Source organism: Gymnodraco acuticeps, unplaced genomic scaffold, assembly GCF_902827175.1.
Source record: "Gymnodraco acuticeps unplaced genomic scaffold, fGymAcu1.1, whole genome shotgun sequence".
Lineage (NCBI taxonomy): Eukaryota > Metazoa > Chordata > Actinopteri > Perciformes > Bathydraconidae > Gymnodraco > Gymnodraco acuticeps.
This window is the reverse complement of record NW_022992284.1, coordinates 28,479-50,349: the sequence shown is the minus strand read 5'-3', so window position 1 is coordinate 50,349 and position 21,871 is coordinate 28,479. Positions and strand designations below refer to the sequence as shown.

Sequence of the window (21,871 nt, the reverse complement as noted above, 5' to 3'; positions counted from 1 at the left end):
AAACCTCTTACGGAGCCTGATGTATAACATTACAACAAACCTAATTTCCTACTAAAACTCTAAGAAACAAATTAAAGTGACCACAGATACAATGACCATTTATAAACAAAAAGATTCCCACACATACACACACATGTAACCATATCCAGCAAAAGGACTGAGTGCAAGCCATTGTTAAAATAACCGTGATGTAATCTACCAAGGGAGCTGTCTCGGCTGTGTCTGTGTGTGTTATCTAACTGGAGATCAGTGGGTCTGTCAGCAGCATCTGACTGCAAACTACCGCTGGTCTCTTTATTAAAAAACAGACGTATGCTGGAATCCATGCACAGGTGTTAGGGTCGGCCAGTGCAGCATGTGTTTATCTGTGTACGTTTTCTGTGGATCAGTTAAATCACGTTTATGAGAAAAAGCAGACAAAACATAATGAAGGCGAAAGGAAACTGGATTCCAATAAGATGACTTGAGGCAAGGAGTTCAAAGGTATAAGAGTGAGTGTACTTTGACTGTAGAGATTACAAGGCACACACTTCTGCTGTTTCATGCTTACCTGCTCGTGCATGTGCCCGTGCGTTTGCAGCTTCAATTTTCATACCCTTGTAAAAATGTTAAACACACGCATTCAAATCTTTAACGAACAAGAAGAGCCATTATAACAAGAGCGCGAGTAGATAAATAATGTGTCTTCTTCACACGGAACGTATTACCTCTGTACTTTAAAGTTGGGTATGTCTTTATTGGGAATTCACAACGACTGACGAACAAGCGAGTACAATGACACAACAGGCTCCATGTACCAGAGGTGAGATCTGTCTACACTAGCTTCAACGTACAAATTACCCAGATTATAGAGCGGTGTGGTCGTATATGTCTGTGTGTGCGTGTGTGTGCATGTGAGTGTTCTTGCATATCTTAGTGTCTGCTGTGTGCTTGTACTGATACACCTCGACACAAGTGTATCTGTCGTGTGTTTGTTTGCTTCAAAATGTGTGTATTCCTGTGCTTATTGACAGGTAAATAATAGTCAGATTTATTTTTACTTTTTATATTTCTTTATCAGAAGGCCAGGTAGTAATTATTACTCTTTGATCCCATGATCCTCACGGATCTGTTTAAATACACAGCAGACCTGTCCAGACCTGGCAACAGCTCCTCTAATCAGCAACCTCACCCAGCCTGCTGTGTGTGCATGTGCGTGTGTATATGTGTCTGTGTGTTTGAATATGTGTGTGTGTGTGTGTGTCTATCCCTCTCTGTCTATCTGTCTCTCTCATAATTTCTTGCTTTGTGTATATGTACATGTTCCCACTTACACACTTTAAAGCTGGGCTAATGAAGTCTATATAGTTAGTATGTGGTCGGAGTGTGTGTAGCAGACTGTAAAGGAACCATGTGGTTCCTGCTGCTTCGACACAAAGCAGAGCAGTTTGAGTCATTTTGGTTTTACTTCCATTTTATTATCCCTTATTAAAAGAAAACCAAATTAACCAAGGTTGAATTCAGAGGATTGATAATTATTAGCAGATGTGTGTGCATGTGTGTGTGCTTAATTTATGGGCTAATCTACATACAGGCTGCTTTGAAGTTGCAAGTGATACTGCATTACATGTGTGTTTACATTAGTGCTGTCAAAATTATCGCGTTAACGGCGGTAATTAATTTTTTGAATTAATTGCGTTAAAATATTTAACGCATTTAACGCATGTGCAGAATGGGCCGCCCCATACGTGCCACCAGTGGCAGCGCCAGGGTATGGCTGGGGTAGGCTACACCCATACCAAGAAATAGCTTATGAAAAATGATGTTAAAGTAAGCAAAATAAAGTCTGCCAACTCACGCGGAGTAAATTGCACAGACAGCAGTTAGTAAGATTGATTTCAGTAGCCACGGTTTTGAAAACTTTTGTCACGTAGTGATCGTCTTCTCAATAGAACATCTTTGATAACGGCGTGGTGTTGTTGCAGGAAGTCCCGACGGAGAATACTTTTGCTGTAGTACAGGGGTGCACATAACTGGTACGCAGGTTATGTGCGTAATCTGAAATGCGTACCGTCACTTGTGTCACAAAGCGCATTTGCGTACCGACGTACTTGTGAAGCTTTTCCAGAAGGCGGTTAGACAGAGTTGGTCTCCGTGTGCACAGACAGGGCTGCTGTTAACGTCGGTCTGGACAACGGAATTGTGCCAAAACTACGCCAACCGGCTGCGGAGGGAGACTCCCCCCCTTCACTGGAGAACTGCGCTAAAACAGCTGATCACAATGTTCACACTCTGTGGTCACGAAGTACTCCACTAGCCGCCGCCGCCCCCCCCCCCCCCTCTGTCGACTTTCCTGAAGTACTCCCCCGTTGATAGAAATCAACACGTAATGAATTAAGACCCCACGGTTTGATGATTGATAGGTGTGTGGGTTGTCTTTCATTTTGACATGCAGAATTTTTTTATAATAAACATAGATACTGTATGTTAAATGGATATATCCGCCTTCTTTCATTTATCTTTCCATTCCCACAACAATATGCATAAATAAATGGCATATTTTGGACATAGTTCGAATGGTGATTAATCATGATTAATTAATTTTTAAGCTGTGATTAATCTGATTAAAAATTGTAATCGTTTGACAGCCCTAGTTTACATACATATTGTATTGCACTGTGAGATACACTGTATGTTGCAGTAATTGTGAATAAGACATTTAAAAACATTTTTTTACTTAGATAATAAGGCTGTCCCAAACAACATTTGGTTCCGGTTTCCTTCTGTGAAAGTAATGGAGCTCTCTATGGTAGGATATTGTGGGTATTGTAGTTCTCTCTTGGTTTGCAGCTTTTATAATAGTTGAGCTTGTGAGGCTGTGATTGGAAAACACTGTGATTGGTTGATGGAGTGTGGGGTGAATGTTAGTGTGACCCTGTGTGTCTTTTACACACTGACGGGAAATCCACTGGTCAAAGCTCCAAGGAAAGCTATAATTCTTAGAGTATTACAGGCCAATAGAGTGCACACATCTCTCTCGCATGCACGTTCACACACACACACACACACACACACACACACACACACACACACACACACACACACACACTCAACTTGCATAGAGTAAAGTCCTAGCTGTGCTGTAGTAACCACATTAATTGGCTTGTGTAATTGTCTGGCAAAGCATTGTGGGAAACAGCCCATACAGATCTGTCCCTTCACCTCAAACCACTTTTAAACATGGACTCCCCTCGTCATGACAGTGCTATCCAGGAAATTGCTGAACATGTGTGTGTGAGTGTGTGGGTGTGGGTGTGTATGTGGGTGTGTGTGTGTGTGCTATTCTCTGATCACCAGTATGTGTGTGTCTCTATGGCTCCTTTAAGGGAAGTGAGTGTGGTGGCCTCCCATTCCACCGCATGTCGGCTGTGGTTCAGCTGTGGTCCACCGCCAGGCCCTACATTTGGAACACAGAGAAAATACACCAGGGGTACTTGCTCCCACTGTTTTCTGGACCCGTCTTTCATCGGTTTGTGTGTGTATTTCGGTTACACATTTGTGTGAGCGTACTTGTGTAATAGTGCGCCACAATGTTGTACTCTCTGCCCTTGATATTTTAAGGTTTTTTTGGCCCCTCTTCATGAGTGTGCGCTATATTTCCAGGCGGCAGTTAGATGACCGGAGTGAGAGAACCCGTACAGAGGACAGGAAAGGCAGAAGGAATGAGGAGAGAGGAAAGCAAGGCGGGTAATTGAAGGGTTCAGGGTAATACTTAGGCCAAGGATGGCTGTTTCAACGTGTTTGCATAACCTCCTTGAACTTAATATTTAGCCCCACTCAGGAGTGAGTATAGGGCACAATAGAGCCAAATAGAAAATGTAAGAGGTAGAGAGAAGTCAATTGATAGAGAGGTCCAAGTCCAAGGCGGAGGTGATGCCATTCTCTCCTCCGATGAGTGGCTCCTCTCTTTGATTATCGGAAAAAAAGGGAGGGGAGAAGGAGTGATGAAATGAGGATGGAGAGAGAAATAGGCTTCCTGTTCAAGAGCCTGTGATAAACTGTGTTTGACAGAGGGTTATTTTAACATGGTGCATTACACAGGACAATACAGAAGACCTCTATTTCAAATGACGCAGTGCAGAAGGTGTCCTCTTGGTATTTTCAGTTTACATTACTGACTGTTTAGAGCACAGACTTTACTGAAGCTCCTCTCAACCTAGAACAAAAAAGGGGTTAATAAATAAAAAATACATTTTCTATCTAATGATGGAAATTCTTAATAATCAACTAGTATTCTTCAATAATAATAATCAATTAATCACACTTTTTAGATGAAAGGATTTGTTTTTTCACATTTGAATTTCATTATTTACATTTTTGGAGGGTTGGACAAACATGAAGGAATATTCAGATGCATTGCAGCAAAATAAGAATGTTTTCTAGGGACTAAATGATTAAACAATAATAAACATAATTGTGCTTTCTTATTTTCAACAAACATCATATATTTTTTATATAATATGACCTCAACAAAACAACCCTTCCTGTGTCCCCTATTGTATAGTCTAATTGTTTAAAGTAAAATAATGGCTGGGGGTCGATCAGAGACGGACAAGACAGGGGGCTGGCATAACTCATCAATGTTTAGACTGAAGCCTTGGTGCTCTTTCTTAACAAGCTGCATACGTGTGTATCTTTATCCCTGTCCTCTTATGTGTGTGTGTGTGTGTGTGTGTGTGTGTGTGTGTGTGTGTGTGTGTGTGTGTGTGTGTGTGTGTGTGTGTGTGTGTGTGTGTGTGTGTGTGTGTGTGTGTGTGTGTGTGTGTGTGTGTGTGTGTGTGTGGTGTGTGTGTGTGTGTGTGTGTGTGTGTGTGTGTGTGTGTGTTCTTACAGTAGTGTGACTGGAGCAGTATTTCTCGTTCTGTGACCCTCACCTCTCTCTCAGATGACAGGGAGCTTTAAACAACCCAGCTGCTGTGTGTGTGTGTGTGTGTGGGTGTGTGTGTGTGTGTGTGTGTGTGTGTGTGTGTGTGTGTGGTGTGTGTGTGTGTGTGTGTGTGTGTGTGTGTGTGTGTGTGTGTGTGTGTGTGACCGCGAGGCAGGGGAGCCCTACATGTGTGTGGTACAGTACAGCCCCCTGTCTTGTTTCTTGGGGCCTTGGGGAGACACTGTCAGTCAGCTGAGGGGTGATAAAGACAGAAAACAAACTCTAAGAGAATGGAAAACCCCACTCTGCTATTTGTGGGATCCCTGGAGGTTCAGGGTCAAAGCTCACCTTATTGGTAGAAGCCGTGTAGGAGGGCCTTGTGCCAGACAGCTCGCTAGGCTGACAGAGGCTTCGACTAATCCGATGTGCATTGTGTTTTGCTTGCCTCAAAGTGAAAGACTGAGGTTGGACAGGAAAATAATGCACTCAAGCAAAAACGGGCACATATGGAGACACCCAAGGTCGTCCTAATGGGAAAGAGCTGACAGTGACATCATCATCATCATCATCACTGACATCCCACTAGGCCTTGTTTATTTATCTATCCTGTTTTTACAACAACAGGCCTCTGCCTGACCCCAGAGCCTCAGTAGGTGATGCAATGGAGCAGGAAGTGAGAGAGGACAGCCATCCATCGTTCTTTCAAAGCCAGACAATTAGTTTTAAGCTAAATAAAAAGTTCATTGATTGAATAATCTGGAACACAAGATTCATATTGATTTTCTCATTTTACCCTATTGGAAAGAAGTACACATTGTCAAAAATGTTAACTATTCCATCAAAACATATTAAATTTAAATCACATCCTTATGTTAGATAATGTCTTTGCATTGACAAGATTGTCTTCGTTTTGAGAAAAGTTATAATGCTGCTTTCATCTGATTTGTCTGTATTCATTAAAAACGAATACACACACACACACACACATACACACACAGCCACCTGGTCTCTCTCTCAGTTCCTCTCTGTCTGGGTCTCTCTATCTGTCTCCCCCTGTCTCTGGCTGGAATGCAGCGGTGGCCGTCTGGTCCTGCTCATCTCTGGGAGCAGTCGGCCATCTCTCCTCATCCCTGCTCCAACTCTAAACATTTGGCTAGTTTTGGCAGATTTGTTGATTTTTGTCCCCTCGTATTTTCCCTTTTTGTTTCTGTAAAACTGATACATACTCTTTCAATTAGACCACCCCCCATCCCCCCACTAGTCAGAGCACTAGGGTGGGAGTGGGGTTGAGCAGAGTAAGTGGGATGTATATTTTATTAGTCAAGTGAAAACACACACAACCTGGCCCAGTTCTGGGAGAACCATCTGCTGGCATGGATTTTTCTTGGGAAGCACAGCTCAAGGTTAGCATGTAAAGTTTAGCATTCTTGGTAGACGCTCAAGATTAGCATGTAATCTCTAATATAGCTGCTCAAGAGGAATATTGGAGTTGACATGCATTTCTTTAAACAAGATAGACATGCAAGTTTGATTTGCAGTGAGTACGAATAAACCCTGACTCATCGATTAAAATTAATAATGGCTTAAATCCAGACAAACATACAGAGGGAAGTTGGTAAAAGGTCCATCTGGCATGTGGCTGGCTTCAGGTTAGCTGCTAAAGGTTAGCATTGAGCTAATCCTGAGGTAGACAAAACCTGGACCTCCTGAAAATATATGAACCCGACATTTGGAGTTAAAACACAGATTTACCATCTGAACTGGCTTTGCAGTAAGCTTACTAAATGAACCCAGAGCATGTGTTTTTTGTTGGAAATGGACATGTTTCCTACCTCCTCAGTTGTAAATAACACAGTGTTCCAAGGCCATAAATAATAATGTCACTCAACCATGCCCCATTCTCATGTCCTCTGCTTGCTCTCACCACAGGCCTCTAGTACCGCTTAGCCAGGGGCCCTCAGCCTTGTGCTGCACCTTCACACACTCACAATCAAGGAATAGCCATAAAAGCAAGTGCAATGTTTCTGCAGAGTCAGACAGTTGAGTGGTGCAAGGGCATGATCACAAACTAGAAGATTCATAATGGATGTTCTGGGAACACACATTAGTGGGCTCCCCATGTTCTTGCTAACAAAATACATCACACATGCACATGAGGAAATGTAAGTACAAATGTGTGCAGGCAAATGCATGCACACATGAACACACTGCACTTAGGGGCAGACAGTATTGATGGTTCCCTCGGGCATCACACGGACGCATCTGTTTCTGTCCCTCTGACTCTCCACACTCATAATTTCAAGTAAGTCATAACACAAATTATAAACACATATCCTTCAACCGTGACGCCTAGGAATAACAACATGGAGTGCGCTGAGCTGATTTAGTGTAGGCAAGGGCTCTTAAATCTTTACCTTTGCTCTTTTCTTCCCTTCCTTCTCTCATTTTCTTCCCTCTTTCCTCCCGCGTGCAGCACAGGTGGTAGTCACGCTTGTCAAACACATACTTTTCTTTCTTATCTATTGCCTTCATCTCTTGCCATCTCTTTTTTATATATATGTTCTTGAGCAATGGGTTCTTCCTAACGTCCGCTTTCTTTGAAAATGGTTTGTGCAAATGTATGCGTTTGTGTGTTTATGCTTACTCTTGACCCCATCTTAACCCTTTGTCACCCAGAAATCTGTCTGACCTGCCAGTGTCCTGTCTGCCCTGTGACATCACAGTCCGTAGACAGCAGCCCCGCCTCCAATAGGTCTTCATCAAAGTCTTCTCTTCTCATTTTTCATCCCTTTGTTCATAATTATCTCGTCCCGCCTGACGTTTCCTTACCCTTCTCTTATTCCAACTTTTTCATTTCAGTTTTTCTTTCCATATCGTCTCTGCTGACCCCTCTCCCCCTCCCTCCTTTCCATCTCTCCTCTCATCGCATGGTCATGTACTTTAGCCATCCATCTCCCACCTCTGCAGATCCAAATGTCTCAATATGTCCCAGGGACCATGAAGGTTCAATAGGAATCACATGTTATAGTCGAGCTGAGAATTTCACCCCTTATAAATAAGATGTCAGTCCTGCCTATGCTTTTTCCACAGAGGCTTGCATACCCTCTCTATAATACTACTCTATATCACTAAGTAAATACTATGATATTTACATACATGAATGCACAACTGTTTATGTAAACATTGTGTTTAACTTGTCAGCTAAAATACCGTTATCTCATAGAAAGACTAAAGTAAGAACAAGTTTTTAGACCAGATATCCAGCAGTGATTATGGGATTTATTTGTCTTTTTATTGGAGAACCTTATGACTTCTCAGTGCACGGGGTCTGACTTTTATGAAGACTAATTACAAGTTTGTCATGAAAAACCATTTCATATCTGCCCTTTCAATTCCGAAAGGAAATGTAGATAATCCTCTGTTTGTCCACGACAAGCCAAGGCTAAGTTAAGCAGGGAGTGAGACAAGAGGGAGAGAAGGGAGAGGGTTCACCCACTCAAGCTCAAGATCAGCCAGTAGATACAGGGCAAGCATTTGTCTTAGTTTGTGCGTGTGTGTGTTTGTTTGTGTTTGTCTAAAAGATGAACCCTGTCTGCTAGATTCATGTACATTGCAGTGTGGACTAAAACTAAGGCCAAATGGCCACTCAAATGAGATGTGATTAAATACTCCAGTGTGATTCAGGCTCAAAGACTGTAAGTAATACTAATCAGCACACACACATACACACTCAACCACTGATTGAGGATGTGGAAGACAACATTTACAGGCTTGCTTATCATAATAATGCCCCGCTTTTATTGTTTTAGGAAGACATCACTCAGCAGAATCCTGCAGTACCACTAGGAGAGCACCCACAGAGAGACAGCTCTGTAATCGACTGTGTTAATTTAGAGCCTGGAAGTGATTTAGCCTGCACTGATGCATGGCAACCACTTTGGTTTGGGGGTTTAATTTAGTCGGGTTCACAACTGTCTCAGGGTCTATCAATCATTTTCAGTTGGAAAGTCTGTACCTGTGCTAGGGAATGCAGCGGTGATGCAGAACACCTCTCCGTCATAAAAACACAACATACAGTAATTATTGTAGCTTCCTTGTAGAGGTCTGCAATTGCTACAATGCTAAAGACAATGATTACATTGTCAGAATGTACAGAGGAGACTTGGCTTTCATGTTAGTTTTTTTTTAGCTGTGGTTTGTTACACACTTCATTATTATCTTTCTTTAGTAAGTAATCAAACAGCCACATTGTGTCCGTCCTCAATTCAGCATTTGATGAATGGGAGTGCAACAATCCCTCATGAAGTGACTAAGTGGTGGTCAGAAAAAGATAGATCTTTGTTTGGCTCTTTCAGAGGAGTTCACAGATTAGATAAACCTCCTCTCTAAAACCGGGGTGGGGGTTAGAGCCCCTAACCTTTCACCGCACTCTTTCATCAACCTATTTGACCCTGCACTTAATATCCCCTCCTTACATTGTTGAAGTGTTCTAAAATAGTTTTCCAGTTAAGTCTGCGGTTATTTGTTCTGCACTAAGAGTCACATCCTGACTTAGAAGCTTTCCGGTTATGTTCAAAGAAATAGATTAGGGAAACATTTGAGACAATATATCCAAAGTTGGAGTTTCCATGTCTAGCAGTGTGTACTAAAGATGGCCCACTGGCGAACAAGTTAAGGCTGTTAATCTGACACCTTGTTTATGAACAGTGACACAGTGTGCCACATTCCTTGTCCATATATGTCTCTGTGCATCACCTCTTTAATTTATTTGACACAGCCAAAGATAAAAGAATGTAACATGGATTGCCACTGTGCCATGCTCTTAAATGCAGAAATAATGATTTGGGTATATTAGTTAGGGAAAGTAAGAATGGACTGTTGTTTCATTTGTTGATATATCAGTGGATTTCTTTAACAATAATTGGATGCATTTTACATTATGAATGGCCAGCTCAAAGAGAATAGTCCTGTAGTCAAAAGCACTTGCTCTGGTTGAATGTAGGTCTGTGTGTAGGGTGTTGTGCATGTACGTGTATTCCCATTACACTGAGCATTAAAAGGAATAACAGTGGAGGTGTAGAGGGATGAAAAGTGTCACTTGCTCTGTGATTAATGGTGTGATTAGCTGCTCCGATCCATGTCATAACCCACATGCATGCACGTGCAAATGCATGCACAACATACAAGCACACACAAACACAGAGGCCTTTTAATGGCCCTGAATGGGAGAATCCAGATGCGACATGCAGATAATTGTACTAAAAACACCAAATGTGGAGTCCCAGGCCGGCAGGACTTTATTTTGAGTTCAGCATGTTTATTTTTTCAATTCAGTTATTTCTGCAGGGACTTAAATCATGGAATAAAAACACTCCGATCCAGGTCAATTTTTAATTGAGTTCAAAGTGTATTTTGACTCCCTCCCTCCTCCTCTTACTTTACCCATCACCTCACACAAATCCAAACATTACCTTACCGTGTTGGTTTAATGCCTGCCTCATTTTAAATGTGGTTTCAGAGTCTGGAGTTCAGTCACGTCATTTTATCAAACTTAAAATAGCTTCAGTGCCTACAAACTAGTAAGACAGCTTGAGACTTCTTAGATGGTCATTCAGATAAACTTAGGCTGAAATCTTTTTAGCAGGTCATTTTGTTTTTTTCAATCAATCAGTCAATAGCCATAGTACAGCAGTTGTGTGCATCTGGCTTTTTTTGCGAACGTGTTTGTGCTTGTGTGTTTACCAGAGAAGCCGTGTAAAATGTTTGTCACAACACAGGATTTAAAACATCCTGCTTGATGACGAGGATAGTCATCACCAACTACTCCAAAGGCTTTTACGTCTGTCGTAGGGTTGTGCAAGACATCTCTTGAGTAATGGTCTACATTTGTACGTCTGGTTGTGTGTGTATGATGAAGCCTTGTGGTATGTTTTCTCCCCACCTGTAGACAGTCATTTGTTGCCAACCCCCTTGCCAACACACACACACACACACACACACACACACACACACACACACACACACACACACACACACACACACACACATTGTGGTAACCAGCAGGGACAGAGGAAAGATGTCATATCCTCCTCAGCCTACTCTTTTATACTCCATTACACTATTACATGTCCATGAGTCACTCTGAGGGAACACTAATACAGCACTTAGCAAACCACTTCAAAGATGTCTGCTCATTTTCTGTGGAAGCTCCGTCTGAGTTTAAGAATCTCTGGATTGAGTGGGTTTGCTGTGACATCTGCCTACGGACAAAGGCCCATAGCTGCAGATTAAGGTGTATATTTTCTGACCATTAAACACCATTCTAAAGTCCTTTCTTGGGGTAAAATACATGTTAACTGTTTTGTTTATCATCAATAACCATACTTTGTTCCTCTTCACTCTATTTCCCCATGTCCCGCTCTCATCGTCTCAGGCAGCAGGCTTTGCTGGCAGCCATCAGTGAGAAGGATGCAAACATCGCCCTGCTGGAGTTATCCTCTTCCAAACGGAAAAAATCTCAGGAGGAAGTGATGGCTCTGAAGAGGGAGAAAGACAGGCTCATGCACCAGCTCAAACAGCAGGTAAATCCACCGCTCGAGACCACCAATATATGTATATATGCATATAAACATTGAATTAAATGTACAGCTCCCCTTGTCTAAGAGCTTGATTGGTCTGCACATAAATCAAATGGAGCCTGGCCCTGCGGTCACTGTTTAGGACATGTGAATCAAAGCAGGACTACAAATTCAAACCTGCTGCAGCCTTACCTGCACTTAAACACTTAAACAGCCTCATGGGCAGACTTTTGAACTGTGAAACCAGGAACAGATAGAGGTACATTAATTCCTGGTAGTTAACAGAGTGGACTTCCCAGCCTCCAACCACACTTACTGGTGTTCAGTCATCGTAAGCCAAACCAGTGAAGCAGGAGCTGTGACTCTCCTAACAATCATGTTGCAATCAGAGTGATTAGATGTACTCAAGATGCAGGCGTAGGTTGGTATCATTGATGATTCAACAGCGGACTTTTCTGTCTTACATCTTCTGGTCAAACATTGACATTATTCCCAGCACACACTCACACACATACTATGCACCTATTTCCCATGTTGCCCTGGCTCTCAATATGATGAAGGTATGTGTGTCATTAAGGTCTGGTCAGACCACATCAGTGACTGAGTTAATGCTAATTATAATGAGCCAACAGCAGGGAGTCTGCATATACGGTCTACTGAGTCACGGGGGGCTTCTGGGAAACATGGTGCATTTAAAAGTCAACAGATGCAGTGGCTGTGTGTATTTGTATGCGGATCTTTGTTCGTGTCTCGTAAACAGTAAATAGTTCCTAGGGGGTGCAATTCCATTCGTGGAATTTCAAGGAAAGCCTATTATCTGTTGATCGCCATTGTATGCGTCATGTTTTCCCGTTGCAACCAGCAGTTACAGTCCACCTGTTGATGTGATGGGCTCTAATTGCAATGATGAAGCCTCCAGGCCTGGGGCAGAAAAGGGGAGAAGAGAAGAAGAAAAGAAAGGGATGTGAGACGAGAGGGATGGGCAGCATAAAGCTGCTTTCTCTCCTCTTTCCCATACATGCTAACCTGGTTTCTTGGAAGGTTTTCTGGCACACATGCATGAATCCATGTCATTGTTATTGCTTAGAATGGTTGCACCAATATATTTGTATCTATGAATATATTTGTTACATTTTTGTTTAGAATGTTAGGAGTGGCTTGAGTCAAGCCTTTTGTTGCAGTTAATGTATTAAATATTACTTTCAGATTGGTCCTTGGTAATGGCCGATACCCGAAATCCAGGTATCATATCAGGAAGTAAACAGTCGGATCAGTGCATCCCCATCTCTTAGTGGAACGGTGTGCCAGGGATTCATTGTTTTGGCCACCTAGTACCTGGGTCGAAATATTCAGAGACTTCATCATAAATGATTGTCGAAGAGGTTGTAAGGTAAGAAGCTCCTATAAGAAATGTCGACTTGGTTTCTTTCCATTTTGACAGAGTGAGCTCCCTGGAGGTTTTGTTGTTCAACATGACATACACCGTCTCTGTCTGCTGACCCATTGACACACATATCAGGATAGGTTGCCTTCCTAAGGTCCACAACAGCCAATGGCGGAAGGAAACTGATCAGGAAATGCCAAAGAATTATGGGACTCGGAGTCTCGTAGGAGAAAGCTGATCCGTAGACAGCAGATAGATTTTCAGATAGCAGTGCCCTGTCTGCCCTCCCCACATCCCTCCTTTGGAAGATCTTGTGTGTGTGTGTGTGTGTGTGTGTGTGTGTGTGTGTGTGTGTGTGTGTGTGTGTGTGTGTGTGTGTGTGTGTGTGTGTGTGTGTGTGTGTGTGTGTGTGTGAGTGTGTGTGTGTGTGTGTGTGTGTGTGTGTGTTTCTCAGTGTGTTTGCAAAAAGCTGGCGGTCTAAGACAAACGTTTCTTTCTCGGACAGTTTGCTTCCCTCTGAGGCATAGGCCTTCTTCAGCACAGTATACAAATACACAGACACACACATGAAGAGTGTAGTGTTTAGACTTCCTGAGGAGAGAGTCAGAGCTAATCTGTCCCCATGCGGGAATTCTCTGAGTGTTCCCATCATAGTGATGGAGGGCTAAACGTGCTTTGAAGCTGAAAGATGGATTTGGCATCCTCAGAGGTGTGCCATTTTCTGGGACTTTTTCTCAATTTTTTCTCTCGTTCTCCCTTTTTCTCTGTCTTTTTAGTTACTTGGGCATTTATCCTCTCTCTCTGCTGAAAAGATGGATTTTTTTGTTTCAGAGGTGTGCCATTTTGCACAGCTAATGTAAAACGACCTGCCTGCTTTGTCTGTGTTACTCTGTTTTACTGGGATAGCATGGCAACGCAGAAACACACACACAGATTTGATTAAAGGAGTAGGTATACGTGTTGTGAATTGTGTGCAGCCTTTCCCCAGCCGCCTGTGTGTTTAAGGCCTTTTTTGTCAGCCTCATGCCTCCATATGTGTTAATGCAGCTCTGCTCTAATCAGGACAGGCTTTTGATTTACTGACGGCTTGGATTGAGGTTTGGGATGCAGCTGTGAGCACAGCAGCGGGATCATCACTGCCATGTTTACACCAGCACTTTGATACACATGCAGAGGAACCTCACGCACACACATAGTACAGTTCAAATCTGTTATGGTTGGGGATGTCAATGAAAAACTCTCCTCTCCCAGCAGTGCCACCTGTGACTATTCCAGGATCTACAGTACAAGCAGGCCTGGAGGTCATTACTGAGCTGTTTACTCTGCAAAGGCCATAATTAACACTAATTAAAACACACACATTCCACCACACAGTCATTTTATATGTGCACACCTCCGCACATGCACAACGGAACAAAAAAGTATGAGATGTGTGTGTGTGTGTGTGTGAGTGTGAGAGAGAGTGTGTGTGTGTAAGTATGTGTGTCTGTTTGAATAAACTAGATGGCCACATGTGGGCTATCGTGACCACACAGTCAGTTTCTTCCAGAAGCAATTCATTACTTCATTCATTAATGTTTTTGTCTCAGGTCATTAAATGTACATGCGCACGCACGCACGCACACACGCACGCACACACACACACACACACACACACACACACACACACACACACACACACACACACACACACACACACACACACACACACACACACACACAGACATTTGGCTTCCCTTCCTACACATTTTTTTTGTAATTAGATGGCCGGAACAAGTTGTAGTTTTTTTTTATTAGATTAGCATTGAGGACTAAGCACACATTTGCCCTTCTTACCATTGACTACATATAGCAACGTTTTGAACATAATTATCGATTAAAATTCAACATAATTGTAAACATTGGGAGCCCCTAGAGCATGTACTGTAGTAGTAGTTACATCAGCTGCATGGTATATGATAGTAATTGTCCTAGCTGTAATGACAGTTCTCAGCCCTGTAACTGTTGCATTGAGTCAAGCCCCACCCAGTCACACCTGCTAGTGTCAACACCTGAGGTCACAGAGGGCCGTACACCTCAACCCAGCCTTTAACTGCTCTAACCACTGGTCTGGTGTTTGTCTGGGCCCTCCTCCATCCCTCACTCTTCATCTTTATGTCTGTCTCTCTCTTTCCCTCTCACCACTGTGTCACTGTTCTCGCCTTATCTGAGCAGCTCTTCTCCAAGTTAAGCTAATTGCTAACCTCTTTAATGCCAGCCACATCCTCTCCTGTGATCCTGACTGGCTCGTTTCCTCAATCATTTAGGCCTCAGCTCCTTATCTCAGCAGTGATGTCCCCAGGCCGCTGACTGCTATAATACCATCTCCCTCCTATCCTTCAGCTGACTCAGACTTTTTTTCTCTTCCTGCCATGGCTGCCCCTCTTTTGAAAAAAGGAAAGCAGCAACATTTTGGATTTCGACATGTGTGCATGTCTTTCCTTGGAATCATCTTCATTCCATACACAATCCAACCTCCCGCTCTGCAGTCGTGTACGCCCTCAGGGGAAGTATCTGGGAATAAAGCTGAGCCTGTCAATGTATCTGCACCCACTCAGTCACGGTCTATCTTTTAGACAGCTGGCCTCAATGGACTTAGGCTGATTGTTAACGTTAGTCAGCCTCGGCTGTTATCTCCTTCCAAAGCAGTGATGTTGGCAGTATGACGGCTTCTTCCACAAACGCTCACACAAATACACACAGTTGCACAATACAAAACAAAGGACACATAGTCTTGCTTACCCATTTACAGGCGTTCCTTAAAATATACATATTTGTGTGTAATTTTAATCAATGACATCTAAAAGGAGATTGCTTCACCCAAGCCAGAAAGCCTGTGGGCTACATGAAACACTCAGTAACTGTTCTTACTAGGATTTGTCTAATCCAATTAAACTATAATCTGCAATATGGATGACATTTGACAGACTTCATCAGGCACTCCGACTCACTCAATTTACGACCTGTCAAGTGTTGTTAGCGGCACTGTTTTTATCATCTTTGATGGCTTTCAACATGCTTTGCCGCCATCCAAGAATCCCTCAGCCTAATCATTCTAAGACCCAAAGAACATTTTTACGAAACAAATAAGCAGTGTTGGAGAAATGAATGTTTTATAATTGTGGGTTATACATTTTCTTTTCTATCTCCTTTTTTTTGGCAGACTCAGAGCAGAATGAAGATGATAGCGGATAACTATGAGGAAGATCACATCCACCCCCAGCATCATCCTCACCATTCTCACCATATGCATCCAGCCAACGTGCATCACCGAAGCCTGCCAAGAGGGCCCCCCCATGCCAATCACCGACCCCCTATGGACCAGGTCAATATGAATGTGCACAAACTCACCACACACCAGACAGTTTGGACCTGTTTACACAAGCTTACATGTGGTAGGCTTTCATCTTCATGCTTTTAAAGTTGGAGCAATTTTATTTGTCATCTCCATCACGAGTCAGTTGTGGTTGGACTGAGCAGTCTAAAATGTCCCCTCTCACTTCTCCTGTGTCTCTTCTCCTTCAACCCCAATACTTCCTGCCAAGTTAGAGTTATTCATATCATTAAGATAAGGAGCCTGAAGGGAAAATCTGCCAAATGAATGTTTTTGATCGATGGGATTTGTGTGTGAGATTAGTTTATGTATCATTCATCTCTTATATGAGCTGCCTCTCTCTGTGTATCATATCCAGACTACCCTGAGGACAAACTTAATGTGTCAATTTGAGGAGCGCTAAGGAAGAAGCACAAACTGCTGTTGTTATTAGCATAGTGTTGGTGTGAGTGTGCGTACATCCAAGTGTGCATACTGTAGACGTGTGCATGCCTGTGTGTGTTTGTGTAAATGCACATGGCGGTGCACACCTGATTCTTTGTTGATACTATGTACTCAGATGAAATCCCTACCGGGGGAAAGTACTCTTCAAATAAAGACAGATATGATTTAACTCCATTAGCTGATTACATCTTCTAGTTATTTGAATGGAAAATAAACTCATCACAGCTCTATTGTTGTCATGACGTTGTGATTGGGGATTTTCCGAAATTACCAAAACGAAGTGTGTTTGTGTATGTATGTTTGGGGATTGAAGATGAATACCTGGGGATTTCCACCTGAGTATAAATGTGAACATCTGTTCCATCTAATATGCACCATAACACGTTTCTAGACGTTATGTTGCTGACACTGCTGCTCAATGAAAGTCAAACATGGACTGGGGATCCCCTGTCCTAAATACATCCTTAACGTTACTGCCTTTTTGGCCTGGTCAGCATTGTAAATGAGATTTTATCTCAATGCTTTTTATCTGGTTAAATAAAGATTAAATTAAAAAAAATACACGCACATGCATATTTTTGCATAGTTTATATTTAAACTAGAATAGGATAGCTGGTTTTAAATATATTTTAGCCTTTAACCCCTATAGAATACTCTATTTTGTATTCTTAAATGCTAAGGTCTGTGGTTGATATATGCACATTTTTCACTCACAATCTCATGCAGTACTGTATATTTATTTGAACATTTTGCTCGGAACTAGGAACACTTTTAAATTCAAATGGTGCTGTCTAGGGATGCTCCGATCGATCGGTTACCGATCGAGATCGGCCGATACTCACTCTCTACCGATCGATCGGTGCTCTCTAAACATGCCGATCGCGAAAGCCGATCGCATGACGTAAAATACATGACACTTTTCTCTGTGTGCGGCAAAACAAGCTCGCCAAAATGGCTTCTCCGGTCTGGCATTATTTTAAGGTGTCCGAAAAAGACAGTAAAATAGCGGTATGCAACGTGTGTGAAGCAGAAATCCTGCAGCTCCGCCCGCCGGACCGGTAAACGCAGCGAAACACACACACAGGGAGAACCAGACCGCAGTTCATTTCCTCATATTCCAAACGAGAAATTACGGTAGCAAATCACCCGGTTCTTTACGACCAGAACTATTAACGGGATACAAACCGGAGGAACCAGGCATGGAGGGAGGTGGCAGAGACAGTGGGTGAAACTGGTAGGTTTTCGCCTGTTTGGGGAGTTTATATATATATTGCTCGCAAAAAATCCCCGGGGTTTTTTGCTTTGTATGTCGGGGGCGGGAGATTCATGTGATTGGTTGTTGGTCGCGTTGCTCGCAAAAAATCCCCAAGCTTTCAGACACGCCCAGCTCCAAGATTTTCAAGATTTTTGAAAAGCTGCTTTGTGGACGTACCGTAAGAGTTGCACCTAACACACTTAGCTATTTTATCTACCTCTGGGACAAGCTAAACTAGTTATTATAAATATATGTATTCTTCATTGTCGGGTCACTATTACTGGATTATTGAGCTGCATGAGATACTGACAGGCTGTCAGGAGAGGGAGAGAGAGGAAAAGAGAGCGCTTCCGCTAATTTCTTCCGTGTTATTATCCAAAGTGAATGTAAACTTGAATAATGTACATCATTTGAATGTAATAATTAAGTTGATTGTTGTTTGTGGAAGCTCCAGTGAATGAGCCCCATTAACTGAGTTTTAAACATCACTTTAAATGGAAGATTTAAAGTGATGTTTAAATCTTCCATTTAGGCCCCGCCCACTCGATCGGATCGGCGATCGGTATCGGCCGATACTGATTCCGGCGATCGGCCCCGAAATTGGCGATCGGAGCATCCCTAGTGCTGTCATTGGGTTATGCTATGATGTGCTTTTGAACCGACTTGACAAATTGATTGGCAAGCTTTATGGTCCCTGCATTGTACTAAGGTATTGCAGAATAGTTTGCAACCATGGCAGGCTTCATACTAAACAGTAAGCTGCAGGGGGGGGTCACTGTTTTGTTCACATTTCTTATTAATGTATTTCCTTCAATATGGCTACCCAACACTGTTTTACTGTGGCAGTGTTAATAGACTGAAATAGGAAAAAGCAGCTCTCTGCAAGTGAAGAGTGTTCGTTTCTGGGAAGTCTTGTTAAGAATGTAGGGAATAACAAAAATAACTCATAAATCCAGGTCTATTGGTTGAATGATACTATCTAATACACATTGCACTTTTGTACAGAAGCTCAGGCTTAACTGAATATGATTTAGGTACGTTTTTTCTCGCTCGCTCTCCTTTTTCACACACACACTTCAAGACAGCGTTGACAGAGGTCAGCCAATCACCTCTTGGCTTTTCCTCATATCTGATCTTTGACCTTAATGTGGAAGTTCGGCCGAGGTCAGGGTGGGTGTGTGTGTATGTGTGTGTGTGTGTGTGTGTGTGTGTGTGTGTGTGTGTGTGTGTGTGTGTGTGTGTGTGTGTGTGTGTGTGTGTGTGTGTGTGTGTGTGTAGTGTGTGTGTGTGTGTGTGTGTGTGTGTGTGTGTGTGTGTGTGTGTGTGTGTGTGTGTGTGTGTGTGTGTGTGTGTGTGTGTGTGTGTGTGTGTGTGTGTGTGTGTGTGTGTGTGCTGCTGATGGGGGTTGTCAGGTCACACAGTCTGGATGTCACTGAAGTCCCTGTTGTGAGACTGTTTTCCCTCCAAACACAGGACTCCTTTAATCTCCCTCTTTCAAATGTGATGAATTACTCCATTTGTTTTTTCTTGAACGCTTTGTTCTTATGCTTTCCTTATTTCTGTCACTTACCTCTTCTTCACTATACTTTAACCACTCTTTTATTTGTTCCCATTTGTTTACTCCTCTACCCACATTCTTCCCTCTATACCTCTGCTGTCCCTTTCATTATTCGTTCTTCAGTCCTTTCTCCTTCCATCTATCCCATTTGGAATGCAATATGCAAGTGTCGTAAGGCCAGTGGTTCAGTGCATTGCCTGGTCTACGAACACCACTGGAAAGAGGATTGATGATGATAATGATGATAAAGAGGGTCTGCACGCTCAACCTAGAGACCGCAATGCCTTTCCAAGATACAGCTAGTGCCATGAAAAACATATCAGTGACCACAGTTGCCTTTTTCGGCATTTGCATATGCATTTGCTCAAACAGACGCATCCACACCCAAATGGCAAATTTAAGACAAATGTATACACTGGAAAAGTGGACACACAAACGCAAGAACACATTTCAAGGTCTTTAAAGCAGCCAAACCGCAAACCAAGCTCAATGCTATGGTTAGTTGGTCCATCTCAATCCTCTTACTATACTCCCTGTCCTTCATTTGTTTTTGATGGACTTTATGTGTGGACAGGTGAAACCTAATCAAAAGAGACACGCACAGGAAGTGGATTTAGCTTCTTAAAATGAACACCAGGTCTGTGTCTCAGCATGGATTGTGTGCAGTTTGACGGGCATGTTGTGTTCATGTTGTTCCCATTTAGCCATGCCAGTACCGCTGCCAGATATTTGGCAGCAGCCTCAGAAGGAAATAGAAAACACAAGTGTTTATCAGAGAAAGAATTATACAACCTTTTCTCTTTGGTTTTTTTTTTCTCAAAGCCTTAACATGCTTTACTACAGGTTTATGAGAAGAAGCATATGGTATTTTGCCTGTGTGTGTGTGTGTGTGTGTTGTGTGTGTGTGTGTGTGTGTGTGTGTGTGTGTGTGTGTGTGTGTGTGTGTGTGTGTGTGTGTGTGTGTGTGTGTGTGTGTGTGTGTGTGTGTGTGTGTGTGTGTGTGTGTGTGTGTGTGTGTGTGTGTGTGTGTGTGTGTGTGTGTGTGCGCGTGTGTGTGCGTGTAACCTGGCAGAATGAGTGGTCATATGCCTGGCTCTGTTTACAGGGCCTGTCACAGCCATTCACTGCATCTTAGCATTTACCATCTAGCATGTTCCATTGAAAGGCCATTATATATATAGCTTAGCTGCTTAGGTGTAGCCTCCTGAGTTTACCGAGCTTGTCACAACCACTCAGTCCAACCAAAGCTGCTGTGGACTGCAGCCAAGGCCCTTGTATTTTTTACTCTTGTGTAGCATGGACTGTCCTTTACCGTAGCTTAGTTTAGCATTATTCAGGCAAGGGCTTGGTTATAGTGAGCTGCCAGCTCGTGCTAACTATTGTAATGTTAGTGTCTGAGTGAATTAGCCTTCTTGTTAGCAGGGCTCTTGTCTGCACAGTTTCAGCCCCAAGGAAACCCCTTGTGTGTTTAGTTATTGGTTCCTGACAATCACACTGAGGAAAGCATTTTATGATATCACACACAACTTTTTTTGAATGAGGAACATGAACAGGACTGTTTTGATTAAAAGCCACAGGGGGTTTGGAGGGCCATAGCTTTAGGCAAGGAGACTCTACTTATAAAGACATAACCACTAGGCCAGAGTTTGTACAGTAAATGGTAATGATGATGGCTTCTTTTCACATGTTTTTCTCACAGGACGATGAAGAGGGAATATGGGCATGATCACCATCACCATGGAAACCCTGCATCCACTTATCCACAGTGAGTTTTCTGTTGCACAGCTTTTGTAAAAACGTTCTGCTAATTTTAGAGCACTTCTTGCCAGGGTGTAATGCTGTATATCAGCTGCAGATATTTTAATGGTCTTCTACACAAAAGGGTTCTTTAGTGAGCTCAAGTAACCATTAGCCGGGAACACTGATGGCACCACAATAACCACAGTATTACCCAACTCTGACAGAAGAAAGTGTAATAGAACCCGGCTCCTTTTCCCATTGCTTATGAATTTCAGTCGAATAAAGGGCCTCAGTTGATTCAGAGGTTTATGGCTGCCTTTCTATAAGTGCTACAGTACTAATGTCCATATGCTGGTTGTGCCTCATGCTGTGTGTGCACTCTGTGGCTATATAGGTAACTGCGTGGTATTCGACCAATACAAACCCAGCTGCCCCGCGTACCAGGGCTCGTAGGTGATAAAAACGACACAGTGAGAAAAAACAGAGATGGACAAGTCTGTCCTCCCCGCCTCACTTTTTCAGGCGTAGTAAAGTTTAACTGTGCTACCCCACCCTGTTTTGTGCCAGTGTGTGGGGTAGTTAATTACAATACAACACAGAGCAGTCATGAAGCTTTTTGTTTTTAAGGCTGCA

General features: G+C 42.8%; 1 protein-coding gene across 7 annotated transcripts in view; it reads left to right on the top strand.

Annotated features, from left to right (window-relative positions):
* Window positions 1–21,266, top strand: part of LOC117540713 (ERC protein 2-like) — a 113,610-nt gene extending 92,344 nt beyond the window's left edge. For 6 of the 7 annotated variants that reach the window (XM_034207505.1, XM_034207504.1, XM_034207503.1 and 3 more), the window contains 3 exons: window positions 11,340–11,487; window positions 16,071–16,232; window positions 21,198–21,266. In XM_034207505.1, coding sequence (XP_034063396.1) covers window positions 11,340–11,487; window positions 16,071–16,232; window positions 21,198–21,224 — 337 coding nt within the window. In that variant the 3' untranslated portion in view covers window positions 21,225–21,266. The remainder of the gene's footprint in view (window positions 1–11,339; window positions 11,488–16,070; window positions 16,233–21,197) is intronic. The other variant, XM_034207507.1, reaches the window with a different exon arrangement.
* The last annotated feature ends 605 nt before the right edge of the window (window positions 21,267–21,871 follow it).